This window comes from Acipenser ruthenus, chromosome 1 (assembly GCF_902713425.1).
Source record: "Acipenser ruthenus chromosome 1, fAciRut3.2 maternal haplotype, whole genome shotgun sequence".
Taxonomy (NCBI): Eukaryota; Metazoa; Chordata; class Actinopteri; order Acipenseriformes; family Acipenseridae; genus Acipenser; species Acipenser ruthenus.
In genome coordinates, this window is record NC_081189.1 from 112,973,830 (window position 1) to 112,996,053 (window position 22,224).

The 22,224-nt window shown below is 37.7% G+C and overlaps 1 protein-coding gene across 4 annotated transcripts in view; it reads right to left on the reverse strand.

Moving 5' to 3' along the window:
- Positions 1–22,224, reverse strand: part of LOC117421126 (catenin alpha-2-like) — a 502,927-nt gene that overhangs the window by 344,174 nt on the left and 136,529 nt on the right. For all 4 annotated transcript variants that reach the window (XM_059034144.1, XM_034035092.3, XM_034035091.3 and 1 more), the window contains exon 6: positions 19,454–19,720. In XM_059034144.1, the coding sequence (XP_058890127.1) occupies positions 19,454–19,720 (267 nt within the window). The remainder of the gene's footprint in view (positions 1–19,453; positions 19,721–22,224) is intronic.

The window sequence follows — 22,224 nt, forward strand, 5'->3', positions numbered from 1 at the left end:
CACTTTTGAAGCAAAAACATATTGTTTTCAAACATACAATAATGAACCTTCTAGGGTTGATTAAGTTGTGCAGGCGTGAATACTCATAAATGTCTGCTAAAACAGACAGTTGCCCATACCTACGTTTTTGATTACTGAACTGGACTCGTACTTATATTATTTGGATCAAACCTACTATAGGTGCTCAGCCATGTTTCAGTTCTTCAATACCTAGTACAATACCAGAGCTATTGAGATGGAATAATAAATGAAGCAAGAGTCGCAGTGGAAGGTACTGAAATGGAATTTTTGAACAGCAAGGTTTAGGCATACAAATTCTTTGTGTGTCTGTGTGTGTGTTCATGTTTTCTTTTTTTTTCTAAGGAAAAGAAATACAGACAGTCAAGCCCATGGGGTTAGCAGTAGTAAAACTTATTTTCTGCAGCACAGCATCGGTAACTAATGGGGTTCAGCCAGAGCTTCAATATGAGATCAAGCCAGTTTTTTTGGTTTTTTTTTGTACTTTATTGTAGGCTCAGTGAGCCCAAACCCTTAATTGCACTCTCAGTTTCACATGGAGTACTTTATTTTTTTGGCCCACTAGATATTTTAACATATCAGTACAGTGTCTGTTTTTGGTGGTTTTATTCTTTACACACTTTTTTTTTGTTAAAGAAGGTTTACCCAAAAATATTCACACAATAGTTTTCTGATGACTAAGCATTTAATATCTAAATGCACTTTTAAATTGCCTACTTAAAGTTTATTATGCCGCAAAATCATTGAGAATAAGGGTAATTTGGTATAATGAGGGCTGGAAAATGCCCTGAGGAAGCAGCAGCTCACTCACTGCTTTAACCCTGTTCATAATGATACAAGTAGCACTATGTGTTTAAGCGTGCCCTTAAGAATTTTGAATATGGTCTATAGTATTTACAACTGCAACAAATTCCATTGGGGAAAATAGCATTGTTGTTAAAAATGCAATCATATGCCATGTTAGCAAGAACTAGATAATTCTAGAATGAAAAAAATAAACTTTTCATAATATTAAATGTATGTACTGTAGCAAGTACAATTTGAGATGTTTTGTTGGGCTTATACAGCATGAATTTACCAGTCTTCGTAGACAAAAGGGCATCAACAGTCAATAGCAGTTTAATGAATATCAAATTGTATTCTGTTACTCAAAACAATCTTAAAAAAGTTAAAAAGATGTGACTAGGACCTTTTTTAAAAAATTTAGTCGTTGCCAATTATTTTTATTATTTTCTCCCAATTTGGAATGGCCAATTATTTTTAGGCTCAGCTCACCGCTACCACCCCTGCGCTGACTCGGGAGGGTGAAGACGAACACACACTGTCCTCCGAAGCGTGTGCCGTCAGCCGACTGCTTTTTTTTCACACTGCGGACTCACCATGCAGCCACCCAAGAGCTACAGTGTCGGAGGACAATGCAGCTCTCGGGCAGCTTACAGGCAAGTCCGCAGGCGCCTGGCCAGACTACAGGGGTCGCTGGTGCGCACTGAGCCGAGGACACCCTGGCCGACCTAAATACCCCCCCGGGGTGACGCTTGGCCAATTGTGCGCCACCCCCTGGGAGCTCCCGTCCACAATCGGCTGTGGAATAGCCTGGACTCGAACCGGCGACATCCAGGCTATAGAGCGCATCCTGCACTCCACGCGGAGCGCCTTTACCGGATGCGCCACTCAGGAGCCCCGGGCCTATTATTTTAAATTCAGTAGTCTCAAAAAGTCAGAGTTACTACCAAATGTTCTAAAGGTAATGATTTAATGTAGCAAATATGAAATCTGAGCTCAAATGGTTTCTGAAATACAAAGATCAATATTCTAGATGTCAAAGGCAAAGTCAGTACATCAAATGGTTTCTAAGACCTAAAGCTGTGCCAGTGGGTTGGTGACAGCATTGTAAAATGCCTGGCCAATACAAGCAGTCCTTATCATCAGAAAAATCACATGACCATGGCCATAACTAGCCATGAGGACACAGAGGTCGTGTCCTTGGTTATTTTTTTGCATCATCAATGTTGATGCTCATGTAAAAATTCTGGTAAAGTACAAAAGAGTCCTTAATTTTCTCTGTTGGTTTGCTGTGTAACATAGATTGGAGGCTGAATAGTAAATACCAAGCAGTCATATAAATACTACCAGCTGTAGCTTCAAACCTGTTTGACCTCGGTAGAATGTCCGCTCTGGTTATGACACTGCACATGACCACAATATTGATGCCCAGGTAGGCATCAGGTGAAAGTGAAGTGTAGAGTTACTGTATATTTTTCCCATGGAGTTTCCAAAACCCTGAAAATGTGAATCTCAAATGGCAAATGTTGAAACAGCAGTGGTGACAGCAGCTTTACAAAAATATACCGATGTTGAAACAACAGTGGAGACAGCAACAAAAACAGGGACGCTGGTGGTTTGATACATTTAATTAGTTTCATTTCATTTAGCAAAGCTGACCTTTAGTTCTACATCCTAGAGACATGCTAATGGTAAATAATGGATCCCACAAAACCTATTATGTTATTATGTTACTCACTTTAAATGGACCAATACGGGCAGCAGTGTGGAGCAATGGTTAGGGCTCTGGACTCTTAACCGGTGGGTCCTGGGTTCAATCCCAGGTGGGGACACTGCTGCTATACCCTTGAGCAAGGAACTTTACCTAGATTGCTCCTGTATAAATGGGTAATTGTAAGTAAAAATAATGTGTAAAAAAGAATGTAATTGTATGTAAAAATAATGTGATATCTTGTAACAATTGTAAGTTGCCCTGGATAAGGGCGTCTGCTAAGAAATACATAATAATAATATGTTAAATGGTTGTATTATGTAAAATGATGATCTTTGATGGAAAATATATAGCAAATGTGTAAAAAATTTGTGTCTACATTATTATCAATAAGAGTATTCTTGTCTAATTTTGATGATTCATGACAAGCCAAACTTTAGAATTATTCAATTCATGTTTCATACAAAAAATAAAGCATTATTATTATTATTATTATTATTATTATTATTATTATTATTTCAGCTAAAATAAATAATTAAATAAAAAACCATGCCAAAATGAATTTCACTGTATAATACAGAAATAAAAAAGAGCTCATAATGTATGTAATGAATGTGAATCTGACCCAGCAGCACTAGATCAGGGAAAAGCTCCACTGACGTCAATCTATGCATTAAAACTCTAAAGGGGGCACTATCTCAGGGTAATCTGTCATGCTCTGAAATCTTCAAAATGAAGCTGGACACAGAGCAAACAGAGAGGGACACAGGATCACGCAGTAGACTGTAACTGTTGGATCCAGGGATGTGTTGCACAGCACAGAGCTTGTCATGCAATAAGTGAACGAGTAAACAGTATACCACTAATAGAGTATCGGATAGAGGATGCAGGATTTAAAGAGCAACTTGGTATTTTATCATAGTCTGTTTTAGTCTTTACATCCTGGTTACGTTTTAAACCACCCGTGTGGCCTCAATATATCTCTCAGAAACATGTCTACATCTGGTACTCCTGAGTGTAACCATTAACCTGCAACATCTGTATTTCCAACTGGTGCGTTTCTTGCAGCCACTAGGGGCTGTGTGTTGCTGGTGAACAGGCTAATTGTTAGATTGTTTTAATACATCAGTATTGTTTATACAATGAATCACATATTAATAATAACACCCTTTTACAAACAAAACCATACATGTATTATATTGTGATATACATTTTTCATTTGTCTGTATGACATATGTTGTATCTGTTGCAGTTTAATTCTAAAAATAATGTGTACCTTTTTTATTCCTTTGGTAACCTCAAAACGCACAGTCAGAAATCCAAGCTCAAACTACAAGTAACCAAGCCAAGCACACAGACATCCTGACCAGTGCCTCTCAAAGTAATGGTTACATTCTGGTGTACCACTGAGGTTAGACAGGATTCTGAGAGCTCTATCAAGGCAACTTCTGAGTTTTAAAAAGTCACCCAGACGAGATGTCTGAAATTAAACCAAAGTGAATCTAAACAACAAGAACAATATATTAGTTATGATAACTTACCTAGTTGCTCTTTGAGCCTGGCATTTTCTCTAGGCCTTCTCTTAATGCAACTGGATGATTGTTATTAAAGGCAGTATATAAATCTAAACTTTATTGAATTGTATGGTAAATGCCTGCTCATTATCAATATTCCTGGCTTGTTGCTCCAGGGTGCTGGCCCTTTCACTGCTGCTCGTGCTGATAATACATCATACAGGGTGTGACAGGGTAGCCGAGTGATGACGTTCCCAGACCAGACAGCTGACAGGGACAACACAGGCAGATACTCGGGTGAAATGCGCACTGCGGCACCTTTTTATTAGACAAAAATAAAATAAATATTTAAACAAAAAACAAAATAAAAAGTTGAACAAAAACCAATCAAGAACACACCGACACCAAACAAATGAACTAGTACCATGCTGGTGCTTCCAGCACGCGTTGCAATTGTTATTCTTTACTTTCTGTTTTTTTAGTCGCGTTTCATTTAGTTTAGTTTCTTGCTCTCTCTTGCACAGTTCATCCTTCCTGAACACCCACACCCGGAACAAAAAAAGCTGCAGGCTTTTATACTTGTGACCATCTCCTAATTAACACTAAATTAATCAATTTCAGAGATGGTTATGTTCTACACAGGGTTTTAGTTTGCCTGGCCGACAGTCAGTAATCACTGACTGTTGACCATGCATTCACACAAGCTGTCTGGCAGAGGACAAGCTGCTAGCACCGCCTCTGCCAGACCACATTCAAACCAATAACAAAAGATTGTATTTTAAATCAAACACAAAAATACATTTAAATCATACCAAAACAACACACAAACCTTTCTTTTAAATCCACACAAAACAATACATTAAATCATCCGTTCTTAAAGGGTACATCAGCACTACATGAAAGATAAAACATAAACTATCCTACCTTGCTGTCAATATCAATGTTCTAGAGCATCTCTTCTGAGCCACAAAACATGACTTCCGCATGTACCCTCACATGTACTCTGAAACGTACTGGCGCAGGCCCAATGAAGCGTTGTATTAGCTATATTACCTCAGTGTGGAAACACACTACTCTGTGTGACAAACATGGTCCGTCTAATTTTCCATAAGGAATGAACTTGTACCTGCTTTCGTTTTGTGTAGTAGACATCTTTCACATTGTACATGTTCCCTTCGCATGTTGTATTTTGATGTATTATTATGATTAATGTCGCATTCAATAAAAAAATACCAAAAAAACAAACAAAAAAAAAAACGTCTGTGCTGTGTAAGTGGTTGCAGGGAAAAGAAAACCAAGACAGAGTTGTTCTCATTTCCAACTAATGAACAATTATAGCAGCACTGTGTTATTTCAATATACGTCCCCAAAGTCTTAGATATAGCTCCAGCTGATTCGGGATGTTTACAGAATTGACACGTATCAAATAAACTAGCAAATGAGATTCGGAAACGATGTACACAACAAAGCCACACAAGGGTTAAAATCACATGCAGTACATGAATCCCCTCAGTAAAATCTCTGCAGTGTTAACAAACAGCACATTTCCACATGCTGGGTCTCAACAGGCTTACGGAATGATGCTGGCAGTACCTCATATATCTTATTCAGCAGTAGCTATGGGATCCGCTACTAGCTAATTCTGGTCTGTGCTGTTTTTCAATCAAAATATTCTTCTACTTAACTTACCCTAGAGTGCCAATTTTAGACTCCCAACCTAACTTAACCTCTGTGCATTTTAATTGGCTTCAGACAGCATACACGAGTGCACAAATATCTAGCTGATTTAAATTTTAGAACGGAATAGTAATATGGTTTTGATTGTTGAACAAAAGACACACATCCTTAAGGAAATATTTTAATTAAAAGATACATTTTGGTTTAGATGTAATAACACAATTTGCTTTAATTCATAATGCTATCAAACCAATTCCTTCAAGGACCCCACTGGAAATTAGAGCTCAATGGGTTCTTATCTTGATAAACAAAACTGTTCAAAGAGAAACTGAATATTCTTTATCTCTGTGACCAGGTCGCGCGCGCACGCGTGTGTGTGTGTGTGTGTTGTAGTTTTCTATTTGTTTAAAGATCCATTGCAAAAGGACAGAGAACATTTACAGTGTAGGCAAGCTATAAGCACAGTTCAAATGGGTTATAATAATAACTGACAACAAAAAATGTGATAACAAAGGGAAAACAATAAGAGAAAAAGGGACTCGATTAACAAGGTAACAGTGCCCCCTGGTGGCTCACAGTTGTATCAACATACCCACCAACATACAGTATTTGCTTTCTCTAGTCAGAATACAAGAAATGGAATGTTTATTTAAAGCAGTCCTCAAAATGTTTATGAGAAAGTAAAATTAGTTTTGCAACAGTTTAACCCTTAATGGTGGGTTTCACATACCTTCATTAGCACTAATCTTTGACTAATCAATGTAATTAGAGACTAGAGATGCTCAGGATATATGAAACAGGGATCTATTCAATTGATTTACAATGGATAACAAAAATACCACTATCTTTAAATCATGAAATTAGTTTTGTACAAATTCAAATGCAGACATTAAAGGTTACCCATTCAATATTCATAACCTTTAGACACATATTTGGAGCCAAACTCCAATTTTCTATATAACAACTAAAGACTCCTCAAATGCAGTGATGTTCAGATTGCTCACAGCCATACCATGCTGATCACCACTGAGTGCTATGACTCACCATGAAAAAGAAAAACTGCATTTGTTGTCTTTCACAAATGGGAACATTTTTCAATGGTTTGCAGAAAAAAAAAAGTGTGGCATGGCAGAACCTGCCAGTGTAAATGATGTGGGTTTTATTGTTATTATTTTCTTTTTGTCTTGTAGCGATAGTTCTTCACATCCCACTCAACACCACGTGTGAAAAGATAGTGTCAAGGCTGATGAAGCAGACCCAGAGTCGGAAAGCTGCAGTTTAAGCACCGATCCACACTTGTATTAACAATACACGAAATCAAAATAAAAAGGTTAAACAAAAACACCCAAATTAAGCGGTCACGGTGCTTGGACATGTGCACACCCTGCTGCACTCAGCCTCTCCCTCAACTAACTCATTCACACAAAGTATCTGGCTCCCTTTATATAGCATGTGTCTGGGCTTAATAGATCCTCAATTAATCAATTAAGCTCCAGACACATTCGGCACAAGGATTCGGCAAAAATGGAATTAACCCTATTCCTGCCAAACTTAAATACAAAAATATAAACACACCCAATTTTCATCGGCAGGGTTTCCGCCCAGCCACAAGGTGCAATATGAAATCCTTACTCACCTTCCATGCTTTTTTAGCACAGTCCCTTGTTGTATTTTATCTTCCTTCCTTTTAGGTACCTTTATGTATTCAGTCTGACACAAACAGTGCCACAGAGTGTAAAAGGTCTTTATGAATTAATTACCCATTCACTGTACTGGCAGCCAATATATGTTAACACAGCTAATTTTATTTCCAAAACCAATTATTCTGTCTTTTATTTTTTATCTGATTACACCCTCAAATGTCCATTATTATTCTTATTTATTTCTGTTAGTGGAATGTGTATCCATTTCTTTCTTCTTCTAAGCAAACCATCAACCCATTGTGTTTCTGGACTTAATTCCTCCCTGCACTATACTTCTCTTTTTCAATTTCCTGACTCGCATTCTTATCTGTACATAAAGTTCTAACACTTGGAATTTCATACCACTAGAATACAGTCAGCACTCGGATATACAATACTGAGATACACAGCAGTCGTGTTTTACAATCCTTGTATTAAGAATAAAATCAATACCCATTATATATACATATGTAACAAATGAATGCACTTTTTTTCTGGCATGGCAAATCAGTCTGTCTTTATTGTGCACTGCAGTTACACCAAAAACGACAACTGAATATCTTATGCTCTGAAATAATTCATTTTGAATTCAGTCTAGTTAATTAATGTGGATTTAATTACTCATATTCATTCCATGTTACTTTGTTACAAATTATGTTGACCACATGTATAAGGCATGCATCCATACATGAATTTACACTTCTCACAATCTCTCTTCTCACAGTGAATGCATGCTTTATATAAGTGATCAAAAAGAAACATGGAACCAACCAATCCAACAACACCACATACTTTATAACACTGCAAATAAGGGTTACATAAAGCAAACAATTACAATTTACTGCATGCATTCCTAGTGAATAAAAAAGAAGTCTTGGTAACTGGGTATAAATGTTATAACATAAAATGACCAGTACAATGACTGCAACTGTTATCAGTTTGCAAAATAGTCCATCATATTTAATTTGTGATGGAAAATAGCCAATGGACCGTATAGTTGTTGTGATCAACAAACTATTACTGATTTAAAGTAAACATCTTCATTAATGTCATGCTCCCTAAAAAAAAAAAAGTATATATATATATATATATATATATATATATATATATATATATATATATATATATACAGTGCCTAGAGAAAGCCTACACCCCCTTTTCACATTTTGTTGTGTCAGTGCCTCAGAGTTTCATGCATTTAAATGAGGATTTTTTCCACTTATCTACACACCATGCTCCACGTTATTAAGGGGAAAAAAGTTTTTACTGAGAAAAAAATTATATATTAAAAATACAAAACTGAAAGATCATAATTGGATAAGTCTCCACCCCCCTGAGTTAATACTTGGTGGAACAGCTATGAGTCTGTTGGGATAGGTCTCTACCAACTTTGCACACCTAGATTTGGCAATATTTGACCACTCTTCCTTACAAAACTGTTCAAGCTCTGTCAAGTTCCTTGGGGAGCGTTGATGGACAGCAATCCATCAAATTTTGGATTAGATTTAGGTCAGGGCTCTGACTGGGCCACTCAAGACATTTAACTTTTTGTTCCTTAGCCACTCCAGTGTAGCTTGGGCTGTGTGCTTTGGGTCGTTGTCGTTGTGGACTTCTCTGTACTTTGCTCCATTCATTTTCCCTTCTATCCTGACAAGTGCCCCAGTCCCTGCCAATGAGAAACATCCCCATAACATGATGCTGCCATCACCATGCTTCACAGTAGGGATGATATTCTTTGGGTGATGCGCTGTGTTGGGTTTGCGCCAAATATAACGCTTTGCATTTAGGCCAAAAAGTTCCATTTTAGTTTCGTCAGACCACAAAACTTTTTGCCACATGGCCACAGAATCTTCTGATCGTTTTTTTGCATACTTTTATTATTATTATTATTATTATTATTATTATTATGATTATTTATTTCTTAGCAGACACCCCTTATCCAGAGTGACTTACAGTCGTAAACAAAAAATACATTTCAAGAATCACAGTACAAGTATTAATACAATTAAGAGCAAGATAAAATACAATGACTTCAGTTCTAGTAAGAACAAGTATATTACAAAATATGAATCAATATCAGAGCAGATAACAGTGTCAGTGATAGTTACATCAGGATACGATTAAATGCAAAATACTACAGATTGAATAACACTAGTGGCAGATTACAGTACAGTACTCTGTAAAGTACAGGATTAAATGCAGTAAAATAGGGAGCAGATAAGTGAAAGTAAAGCACATTAAGGAAGAGTGATAAAGTGTCCAGAGGGAAAAGAGGAGTTCTACAGATGCTGTCTGAAGAGGTGAGTCCTGAGGAGGCGCCGGAAGGTGGTCAGGGACTTGGCAGTCCTGACATTTGTAGGAAGGTCTTTCCACCACTGCGGGGCGAGGGTGGAGAAGGAGCGGGCTCTGGAGGCAGGGGAGCGTAGAGGAGGTACAGCCAGTCTTCTAGTGCAGGAGGAGCGGAGAGGTCGAGTGGGGGTGTAGGGAGAGATGATGGTCTGGAGGTAGCGAGGCATACTTCAAACAGGATTCAAGGTGGGCTTTCTTGAGTAATGGCTTCCTTCTTGCCACCCTACCATACAGGCCAGATTTGTGGAGTGCTTGGGATATTGTTGTCACATGCACACTTTGACCAGTCTTGGCCACAAAAGCCTCTAGCTCTTGCAAAGTTGCCATTGGCCTCTTGGTAGCCTCTCTGATCAGTCTCCTTCTTGCTCGGTCATCCAGTTTGGAGGGACGGCCTGATCTAGGCAGGGTCTTGGTAGTGCCACACACCTTCCACTTCTTAATAATCGTCTTGTCCGTGCTCTAATGGATATTCAAGGCCTTTGATATTATTTTATACCCATCCCCTGATCTGTGCCTTTCAAAAACTGTGGCCCGGAGTTCTTTTGAAAGCGCCTTGGTGCTCATGGTTGTCTTTGCTTTGAAATGCACTACCCAGCAGATGGAACCTACAGGAACTGCTGAATTTATCCTGAAATCATGTGAATTGCTACAATTTAACACAGGTGGAGGCCACTTAACTTGGTGTGTGATTTTGAAGGTGATTGGTTACACCTGAGCTAATTTAGGATTGCTATTACAAGCGGGGTGGACACTTATCCAACCAAGCTATTTCAGTTTTTATTTTTAATTAATTTTCTACAAATTTCTAGAATATTTTTTTTCACTTGAAAGTTGTGGGGTAGGATGTGTAAATAAATGAAAAAAAAATATTTTAATGCATTTTAGTTTCAGGCTATAATGCAACAAAAGGTGAAAATTTTGAATGGGAGTGTAGACTTTCTATAGGCACTGTGTATATATACACAATATATACACACACAGTGATCCCTCGCTATAAAGCAGGTTGCATATCGGGGGACACACAATATGAGCGTTGTAACCGAAAAGCGTTATAAACGGGGGAGGGGGAGGGGGAGGGGGGCGCCACGGGACACAAAACACACATCTGACTAAAATGTAAAATAAAATAACTCCCTCTCTATAATGCACATACAGTGAAGCAAAAATGTAACTTTCCGTGAATTAACCATGCAAAAAGCACCTTGTAAGCAATGCTATATTTTTTGGATCATTTTAATTAGCAGTTTTTAAACTACAAATAGCCTGGCTAAACGGCAGTTGGGAATTCAGTTCGAAGTGACACACAAGCAAACCAAACCAAGTGTGAGAAGGAGAGCAGGTCAGGAGAGCAGAAGAGGGGATGGGCTCGCCCCAGGTTCGGCTGCCGGAGCGGGGCTGAAGCGTCTCGTCTCCCAGAGAAAGCCGCAGCTCCTCTCGCAGCAAAAAAGTAAATACATTAGGAAAGATAACCACGTAATAGGCCTAACATTTATTTAGTTATGAAACGAATGCTGATTAAGATGTCTGTGTTATAAAGTGCCAGTGCAGCTTTTCTTCAGTTCAGATATTGTATCAAAAGGGAGAGACAGAAACGGAAGTTAGACTGAGAAGTTGTTTATAGTTTGAACAACACCGGTACTGTATTTACTGTAGAAGTATTGCTTAAATCACTAGTATAGGGAATTGGGGGACATGCTGTAGGAGCGTTATATCCAAGGCTCGTTATAACCGAGAGCCTTATAGCGAGGGAGCACTGTATATATAAATAAAATTAGCTTTCGAGTTAAGGTGAGAAAAAAAGTAGCTATAGAATTATGGGTAATCTGGATATGCAAATTTCAGCATTACAAGAGCCAATCAAATCACTTAAAAGTCACCGAAAGGCTTTTACATGCATAGTGTTTTAAAGAGCATAGCAACTGCAGACATGTTTTACCCTGTTTGGGGCTCATCATTAGTGTGTGTATGGAATGGGCTGCCAAGCTGCTGAGTCATTGGGTTCAACTGGACTACCCATTTGGGAGACTAGACAAAGTGGACTAGCATTGATGGGCGGAATGGGCTCCTTTAGATCTGAATTTACTTTATGTTCTTTTTACCCTACGTGGTAATATTATTTTTTTCTTTTCTAAAGCAGCTTTGGAAAGTGTCTCTTGAAAGATAATGTAGTCATGACTTTCAATCACAGAGCCTGTTGGGATAAACTTGTATTGCACTTACAATCATGCTCTACAAAAGTCATGTTCCCTAGGTTCTTTAAATATTCAAAAAGCTCCGGTCCTACTTAAACCTAAATTAAATTGAAAATATCACATTCATGCTCACAGCTTAAACTTGAAATCCCATTCCTAGCGAACTGCTCATGAGCTGATAAACTTTCAATCTTTTCTCATATGCAGGTGCTTCCAATTGCCACATTGTATACTCGTTTTTTAAATTCTGTAAGAGTAGAAGACCCTTGTGGGATTAGTCAAACATATATTCTGACATTTCTTTGAGACACAAAATTAGAATACTGCAACAACAAAAAAAAAGATGTTGTGAAGATATGAAACTTAAAGACCACTTTATGGTAAGAATATTAAAATTCTGTTTTTCGCACTGTGTAATCTATCTAATATAAGGCAACAAAATGTTTACTTATAAAATATGATATGAGTCACAAATTATTTAAACTTTTAATAATCTTCACATAGTGTCAAACATTTATTAGTTATTATTGCTCAAGTATATATAAAAAAAAAGTTACAATTTCTTAACCTTTGTGAATATACAGGAACTTTCAACGACAATATTCAAGCGTTTTACGGCTTCCAAGCTCAGTAACAGTTGGAAATATGTAGCATAGGCAAGCTGTAGCATTGCAGCACAAGTGTCAGCAACAGATCATTTTTATGGAGCAGTTTCAATTCAAAATACTGCATTAGTTCATTATCTCATGATACTTTATAACTTTATACACCATAGTAACCATGACCCTATCTACACACTGTAAAGAGTTATAAGCTAGTTTTACATTTAACCTTAAGGAGAGGCCAAAAGTCACGATCAAGGTAATTTCTGAATAGAGCATATATGGGTTCCTAAATGTGTTGTATAGTAACCATAACCCTATGTGCACTGTAAGGAGTTATAAGCTAGTTTTACTTTTGAACTTAGAGAGGTCACAGGCAAGGTGATTTTTGCATAGAGCATATATAGGTTCCTATCTGTGTTCCATAGTAACCATTACCCTATATACACTCTGTAAGGAATATACGCTAGTTTTACATTTTACCTAAGATTTTGAAAGGTTTTTAAAGAAATACGTAAGTCAATTGTATTGACACAGGGATGATGCTTTACAAAAGAACGCCATTTTGCCCTATTTGAATTCCACTGTCCCCAGGATGATGTCTACCAAGTTCAGAGTTAGTTAGTTAAACGGTTTTCAAACAGAAGCAGTTTGATGTTTGGGGAGCGTCTCGGCGAATTTGGTGGCAGACATTTTGATATTAAAATGTATCGCAGCAACTTATGCTTGCCAAACTTGAAGAGGGTTTGGTTGTTGATGACATATGCCAAGTCCCAGATCAATCGCTTCACCGGTTCCCAAGAAGAAGAAAAAATGTGTCAGGCTGCCATCTTGGTTGACGCAGGAGCGCACTTTTTTAGCATCTGAATTGTATTCAACCCGGGATGATAGCTGCCAAGTCTGATGTTGATTGGTTACACAGCGTTCGAGCAGAAGCAGTTTGAAGTCTTGGGAAGAATAAAAAAGTAATAATAATAATAATAATAATAATAATAATAATAATAATCTATTTTTAATATAGCGCCTTTCACAAAAAATTGCTTGTTTTAAAAGCAGTGACACTTGAGGCTTCCCTTACAGAGCTAGGCAGATCATTCCAGAGTTTTGGGGTCCTATAAATGAATGCTCCACCACCTGTGTTTTTTTTTTTTTTTTAATTTGTGGGACAGTGAGCAACCTGGGTGTGATCTGAAATCTGAATGGTCGTCTAGGAATATATGGCATTAAAATATCATTGAAATACTATGGTGCAAGGCCATTTAATGCCTTATAAGTTAAAAGCAACACCTTAAAATCTATCCTGAATCAGACCGGAAGCCAGTGCAGAGATGCTAGCACAGGAGTAATGTTATCTCGTCTCTTAGTCCCGGTTAAAATTCTAGCTGCAGCATTTTGTATAAGTTGCAGTCTAGCTATAACATGGCTATGAATACCAGAGAATAGGACATTACAATAATACATTCTAGAAGATACAAAAGCATGCATCAATCTCTCAGTATCTGAGTGGAAAAGAATACTTCTCAATTTGGCGATATTTCTTAGATGATAAAAATAAAATGTAGTAATATTCCTGATGTGTGTCTCAAAAGAAAGATGTGGGTCGAAGATCACACCTAAATTTCTCATTTCATCTGTAAGTTCATAACAGAAGCCACCAAGACAGGTACTCAAAATACTCAACATGTTATATACAATGTGCTGTAACGCGTTTGTTATTGTTTGGCAGCGTTGATGAGGAAGCCCCATCCTAACAAAACCCTGTGCAGAAGGTGACCATCTCCCGATTAGCTACAAATTAATCAATTAATTAAGTCAGGAGATGGTCACCTTCTGCACAGGGTTTTGTTAGGATGGGGCTTCCTCATCCACGCTGCCAAACATGGTCATCAATATAAAAGCCTGCAGCTCTCCCTGTTCGAGGTGGAGTGTTTTGTTTTTGTTTAAACTTTTACTTTGCTCTTTATTTTTGTGTTAATAAAAATAGTGCCGCAGTGCACTTTGAACCCGAGTAACTTGCCTGTGAATAGTTCCTGCTTCTGGCCTGACGTCACCAACCTCAGCCATCCTGTCACAGCTATATACAGTATATATATATATATATATATATACATATATATATATATATATATATATATATATATATATATATATATATATATATATATATATATACTACCGGTCAAAAGTTTTAGAACACCTCCATTTTTCCAGTTTTTATTGAAATTTACGCAGTTTAATGTCTCAATGTACTCTGAAATTAAAGCATAGAACAAATAAACAATTGTAGATAAAAAAGAAATCATCGTTTTGTTTAACAAAATTTAATCTAAATTTTTGACTCATCAAAGTAGCCACCTTTTGCAGATATAACAGCCGAACACACTCGTGGCATTCTTTCTACAATGGAAATCAAATATTGTTCGGAAAGTTCTTCCCAACACTGTTGCAGAAGTTCCCACAAATGTGTTGCACTTGTAGGTTGCTTTGCTTTCACCCTTCTGTCCAGTTCATCCCAAACCAGCTCAATGGGGTTTAAGTCTGGAGACTGTGCTGGCCATTCCATGATTTGAAGCCTACCGTCTTGTTCTTTTCTTCTAAGGTAGTTCTGACATAGCCTGGAGGTATGTTTTGAGTCATTATCTTGCTGTAGGATGAACCCCTGACCAACTAGGCGTATACCAGAGGGTATTGCATGGCGCTGCAAAATGCTGTGGTAGCAGTTTTGGTTCAGGGTGCCACTCACTCTGTGCAAGTCGCCGACTCTGGATCCAGAAAAAGAGCCCCAGACCATCACGCTTCGTCCTCCATTTTTGACAGTTGGTGTCACACACCGAGGAACCATCCTTTCGCCTACTCGACGGCATACAAAAACCCTGCGTGATGAACAGAAGATTTCAAATTTTGATTCATCTGTCCATAAGACCTTCTTCCAGTCTTCAGTAGTCCACTGGCGGTGCTTCATGGCCCAGGCAAGCCTCTTTTTCTTATTTTGCCATCTTAGCAATGGCTTTCTTACTGCCACTCGACCTGTCAAACCTGCAGCTCGAAGTCTTCTCTTCACAGTTGAAACTGAGACTTGCTTACTTCGACCAGTGTTAAGCTGTGCTTGAAGCTGTTGTCCTGTGAGCCACCTATCACGCAAGCTGTTGACTCTCAGAAACTTGTCTTCTGATTCTGTTGTGGCTTTGGATCTGCCAGACCTCTTCCTGTCAGAGTTTCCTCCAGTTTCCAAGTGCCTTTTGATGGTGTAGGAAACTGTACTCACTGACACCTTGGCTTTCTTTGCAATTTCTCTAAAGGAAAGACCTACACTTTTAAGGGTTATAATGGTCTGTCTGTCTTCCTTTGTTAATTGCCTTTTTCTCACCATTATGAGAGCAATATACTACTTCCTGCAGTACAATACTGTCCAAATAATGCTTAAGAGGGTGTAGTAACACAGTCTGTTCCAACACTGCTTTTATACAGACAGAGGGTTTGTAAGTAATCAACAAAAGTTGGGACACCTGTAGGAATTGTTAGCATCAACTTTCAAGGCTTAATTTACTTCCATTACTGCAGAACAGCTGTAAGTTGTTAACCCATTATTTGTTCCCTGAAAAAGACCTTTTTGTATAACTCTGAAATGTACATTATTTTTCAGTTTTTGGTAACCTAAACTTTTTTTTTCAACCTCTGGCAGTTTACCGTTTACCTTTGTACCATTTCAGGTTATTCACTGGACTTGAACTGCTTAAATTTCAATAAAAACTGGAAAAATGGGGGTGTTCTAAAACGTTTGACCGGTAGTGTATATGTATATGTATATATATATGTATGTTCTATGCATTTTGTTAGATGGTATATCCATTCTCTTATGTACTACACATTTCATTATATGCTTTAACTGTATTCCTATGCATTATATCTATTTTGCTAGATCAGTTTCACTACATTAACCTAGTTTGTTGTACATTACATTATTTCTGCTACATGTTATATGCATTCCACTATGTGTTATATGCAAGGCAGCGTGTGTTTTATCCATTCAAGTTCTCATTTTGAATAGAACAATCTCTTATACTCCTGACAATTAGTTTCACTTGAATCAATTGAACCAGATATTACACACTGGTGGGAATTGTTTAAGCAAAGTTGCAGACCGCATCAACTCTTGAAGGAATACATGGATTGAAAAGATTTTTAAACAATTATTATTCTGTGAAGGGCGAGTTCATTTGGGCCTACCTTGTCCACACAAAGTAATTTTTCGCCTTTTTTACAGACTGGAAAAAACACAACATAGTCCATTTCCAGTTTCTGTGAATCACAATTTCTTACCTCTACAGGACTTCCCAATATTACTTATGTGGATTAGAATAGGGTTCTCATAATTAAACAAAACAGTATCATCCACCAGATAATGAGCAACTGGCCTCAGTTAAGACAAGCACGTGCAAGTTTGTGTGGCCACCACTGACAAACGCTAAACTGTTTTGCAATGTTTTTTAGATTATTATTTCTTTCTTTTTCAGTTATTACTGTAGCCTGACTTGCCTTTTTATTCTATTAGTATGCAGACTGTTACTAAACCCCGGCTCTTATCCACTTTTCCCACTTCTTTAAAACGATTTTTTTTTTAAGTTACCTTTAATTGCTCCCTTCTTGTCACTTTTCAATTCATTGCGTCTTCATTCCCATGACCTTCTTATCTCTTCCCTATTAAGGGTTGCCCTTTCTCTACAGGAACGATGATGGACCGTGCATTTACATAACACCTGTCATCTACACATCGTCTCACACCACTTTACACACACCATGTAGCTAGATCACTGAGCAAACACTGAAGGGGTGGGATTTGCCAGCTATTTTGCACGTACGCATGACATGATTTGCTTCTGTGAAATAATTATTGTTGGTGGAGTTTGTTTTTGTCTGTTTACTGGGAAGTTGGCTTGGACTTGCATAAGCCATTTCAAATAGGTAGCCCAGGCAGGAATTGAACCATAGTGCCAAACATGAAAGAGTGTTCAAATCAATTCACAATCTACAGCTATGGCCAAACGTTTTGCATCACCTAGAATTTTAGGATTGAATTAGGTCTTTCTGCACCTATGCCTAGAAAATGATACAGAGTGAATCTAAATATGAAGAAGATTACACTTGTTTATATAAATCTGGTATTTCTAAACCATACTAAGATGATTTTTTTTTAAAAACAGGAATATGGAATTAAAAATGAGCAAACACTACCATCTAGTGGAGAAAAGTGTATGTTTCCACAAGCAGACCCACCCTGTTGCTACAGGTGATTTATGCATTAAAATACAAGAATGTAATTTTCAAAAGTACTGCAATTATGGCATATAAGAAAAAATAATCTTGCATTGTGTGCTACACCTGATTTAATATAAGAGAATGTTTATAAATAACTTTGTACCTTACGCATTTTGGAGTGTGTATGCTTTTTCTTTGTATTTTTAAATAAAGGCTACTTATTTGATCTTTTTGGTAAGAAACTATATCTGCGCAATAACTATAGATAAAGCATTCCGTATTGGAAGCCACGCAGTTATTATTAATGGACTGACATAAGCCCAACTTGTTATGGTGTTTTCTTTCCAATTGAGTTCCTGAGAAGAATAGTCACCACAGTTATCATTATTGAGGTGTACTTGCCACCCGCTGTGTTATTGTTTTCTGTAAAACCTTGATATCCTGTCAGTTAAGAAAAGGCTTCATGCAAAGCTTGTTTTAACGTTGTCTTTATTACGCCTGCCAGAGACCCACGCTTACAACTGTATCATCATATTTTCAACATTTTCTTTACATTCTCAAATTAATAATCGATACTGGGTAGTAAAAACAGACCCAGGTCGGATCGGTAATTTAAAACCCGACGGGTACCCAGGTTTTTGGGTACCCGTGGCGTCCTTTAATATAGATACATATGGCATGTGACATTCTCAATACATGGCCCTGTGTTGAAATGTTTCTGAGATGTACATATATGTTAAGCACTTTGTCAAAGAAAATAAAACTATTTGTCAAAAAGTGTACTATGTTCTTATTAATCTGAAATAAATGTATATTAATAGCTAGCTAATTGTATTATCTTCTCCAGGTTGTTTTCAATAGAAGAACTCTTATTAAACCTAGATGCATCAACAGCATAGTGACTAATGACTGCAATACTGGACTGGCCCTCTAGATGTCTCTCTTTCATTACACATGCCACATAAAAGAAGCTCTTGAATAATTTTCATGATGTTACTGCAAACTTTTTTTTTTTTTTTTCACTTCTCGGATCAAAGAAATAATAAAATATAAAAGAAACTACCTTACTGTAATTATTGCAGTCCAAACTAGGCCAGGTAACACTGTGGGCATCTAAATTCAAGATGAATATTCAGAGAAGACAAGCATCTCAGCATAAGCATTGTCCTAAAACAAGCCTATGTGCAAATATTACACTGAAAAGTATAAAGGAGAGAAGACAAACATAACCACCTAACTATTGTCATTTTGTTGTTCTCCATTTCTATGTGCAAGGTAAACCCCAGTGAACACGATGAGTTTGGCACTGGCAGTCATCATTTTAAAGTGAGTACAGGGTTAGAAACTCACACTATCCCTGCACCATCTTCTAGGTTTCAGAACTTCCTTTAAATATGTACATTACTTTAAATAAGCCCCTTACTTGCATGAACAATAGTTATGAATAGATTTATTCATGCTGTGATGACTAACCATTTTGGAGCAGATTCAGCAGACGCCAGATTGCTCAAATCCCTGGCTCCCAGTCATGCCTGCAATATGCCTAAACAGGGAATGGGTGCAGGGCTAATGTAAGCTTCTAACCCTGAAGTAACAACAATAAACATTGAGACTCAAGAATGGAGGTAACAATATAGAGGGGAGTGAGCAAATAGGCATTCCCACTTACATCAAACTCGTTCAGAGCTGCTGCCAGTTCGCCGATGCCTGCGTGTCCGTGTTTCTCGTCTGTGGGGGAGGTGGCCCGGGCAGCACTGGAGATGCCAGCGAGGGCCTCCTGCACCTGCTTAAATACATAGTCCCGGTTGGCCCTGGTGGCAGCTACATCAGGGTGGCGAAGGAAAGCCTGAGATGCTGTGTACAGCATGGTGGCATTCTTTTTCAGGGCCCCTCGTGCTGCTGCCATCTCATCCCTGCATTGGGGATCCTTCAACTCCTGGAGAAAAGGAACAAATACCGTCTTGCTTAAAGGTGCAGAGTAAGGTGCAGCTTTGACAATGCAACAGCATTACAATTTTGAGCTCAACGTGCAAACCTTGAAAGGGGAATGGTGTTGAGGATAGCATAATTACCAAATGAGACAACTGTGACATTTCAGAATAAGTTATAAACAAATGAAATAAAATACACGTTCTTTCTTTCTTGTTTTAAATGACAGCCTGGTTAATGATTTGTGAGTTTAACTGTGCAGAAATACACTTTGAATACATTTAACAATATATAAAGGTTAAAGTACACCATGAACGTTATTCCACAAATGAGGATAGACAAATTACCCACAAGCCCCCGCAGAAGCCGAGTGGGTTATTTACGGCTATCGGCACAAGTGAAATAACCCACAGCACTCTATGAACGTTCAAGGACTATTCAGTTTAAAGAACAAGGATAATAACGGAAAGGAAAGGATCTTCAAACCTAAATTAAACAATTGTATTTGGAGAATTACTTTTTTTTAGACAAAGCTCTGCATGCATTTAGCAACGTGGCACAATTTGGAACAGAGTAATTGTATTTGAATGAATGCAAGATAGATTTTGTTTTTTAAACAAATAATCTCAGGATCACCGAATATGGAATTGTTAAGCAATGGTAGCTCTCTCAATGCTCGTTGTATATGTAAGGTATACACCACAACGGGCTTTGCGGTTCCCATGATATATACCATGCCTGGGGTGCTGATATGGCCTTTAACCACCCCAGAAGTGGTATATATCATCGGAACCACACTGCCCGAAGTGGTTTATACCGCTTATAACATGGCTACCTGTCATTTGTGGGAAGAAAAATAATTAAAACACAATTAAATAAAGACAAAACCAGAAACTTTTATTGTGTATACATCCACAAAGTAATATAGTCCCAAATTTAATTTAATTTAATTCAATTCATTGTTCGCTTATTAAAAATAAACTGCACATGTTCGTTTATTGTGAATCTCTGCATCGAAAGTGCCATCTCAATAGAAACCAGAGGACTGATCGCACGCTGTGATGATGGGCGGAGCTTCAAATGACACTAAGGAAGTAAGGGGAGCAGCTGCGATGGAGACTGAAGTCGGATCTGAAGTGAGTTTGTGAACTCGTTATATGCAAGGCACACATATTCTAGTACGTTTTCATCCTTTTGGATCTCAAAATATGTTTTTGTTAGTTGTCGGACACCCTCGTGTTTCAGATGGACTGCTGCCTTCACTCAGAAAGTTGTTGTTGTACCAGTTATGTGGAATTTCATCCCCAAATATATTAAAGGAAATAAGAACATAAGAACATAAGAAAGTTTACAAACGAGAGGAGGCCATTCAGCCCATCTTGCTAGTTTGGCTGTTAGTAGCTTATTGATCCCAGAATCTCATCAAGCAGCTTCTTGAAGGATCTGAAGGTGTCAGCTTCAACAACATTACTGGGGAGTTGGTTCCAGACCCTCACAATTCTCTGTGTAAAAAAGTGCCTCCTATTTTCTGTTCTGAATGCCCCTTTATCTCCATTTGTGACCTCTGGTCCTTGTTTCTTTTTTCAGGTCAAAAAAGTCCCCTGGGTCGACATTGTCTATACCTTTTAGGATTTTGAATGCTTGAATCAGATCACCGCGTAGTCTTCTTTGTTCAAGACTGAATAGATTCAATTATTTTAGCTTGTCTGCATAGGACATGCCTTTTAAACCCGGGATAACTCTGGTTGCTCTTCTTTGCACTCTTTCTAGAGCAGCAATACCCTTTTTGTAACGAGGTGACCAGAACTGAACTCAATATTCTAGGTGAGGTCTTACTGATGCATTTTTGTTTACGACTGTAAGTCGCCCTGGATAAGGGCGTCTGCTAAGAAATAAATAATAATAATAATAATAATAATAATAATAATAATAATAATAATAATAATAAAGTTTTAACATTACTTCCCTTGATTTAAATTCAACACTTCTCACAATATATCCGAGCATCTTGTTGGCCTTTTTTATAGCTGCCCCACATTGTCTAGATGAAGACATTTCTGAGTCAACATAAACTCCTAGGTCTTTTTCATAGATCCCTTCTTCAATTTCAGTATCTCCCATATGATATTTATAATGCACATTTTTATTGCCTGCGTGCAATACTTTACATTTTTCTCTATTAAATGTCATTTGCCATGTGTCTGCCCAGTTCTGAATGCTGTCTAGATCATTTTGAATGACCTTTGCTGCTGCAACAGTGTTTGTCACTCCTCTTATTTTTGTGTCATCTGCAAATTTAACAAGCTTGCTTACTATACCAGAATCTAAATCATTAATGTAGTTTAGGAATAGCAGAGGACATAATACTGATCCCTGTGGTACACCTACTACGTTCAGTTTGAGAATTAATCTTTTAGGCGGGACTTTGTCAAAAGCTTTCTGGAAATCTAAATAAACCATGTTGTATACTTTGCAATTATCCATTGTTGATGTTGCATCCTCAAAAAAATC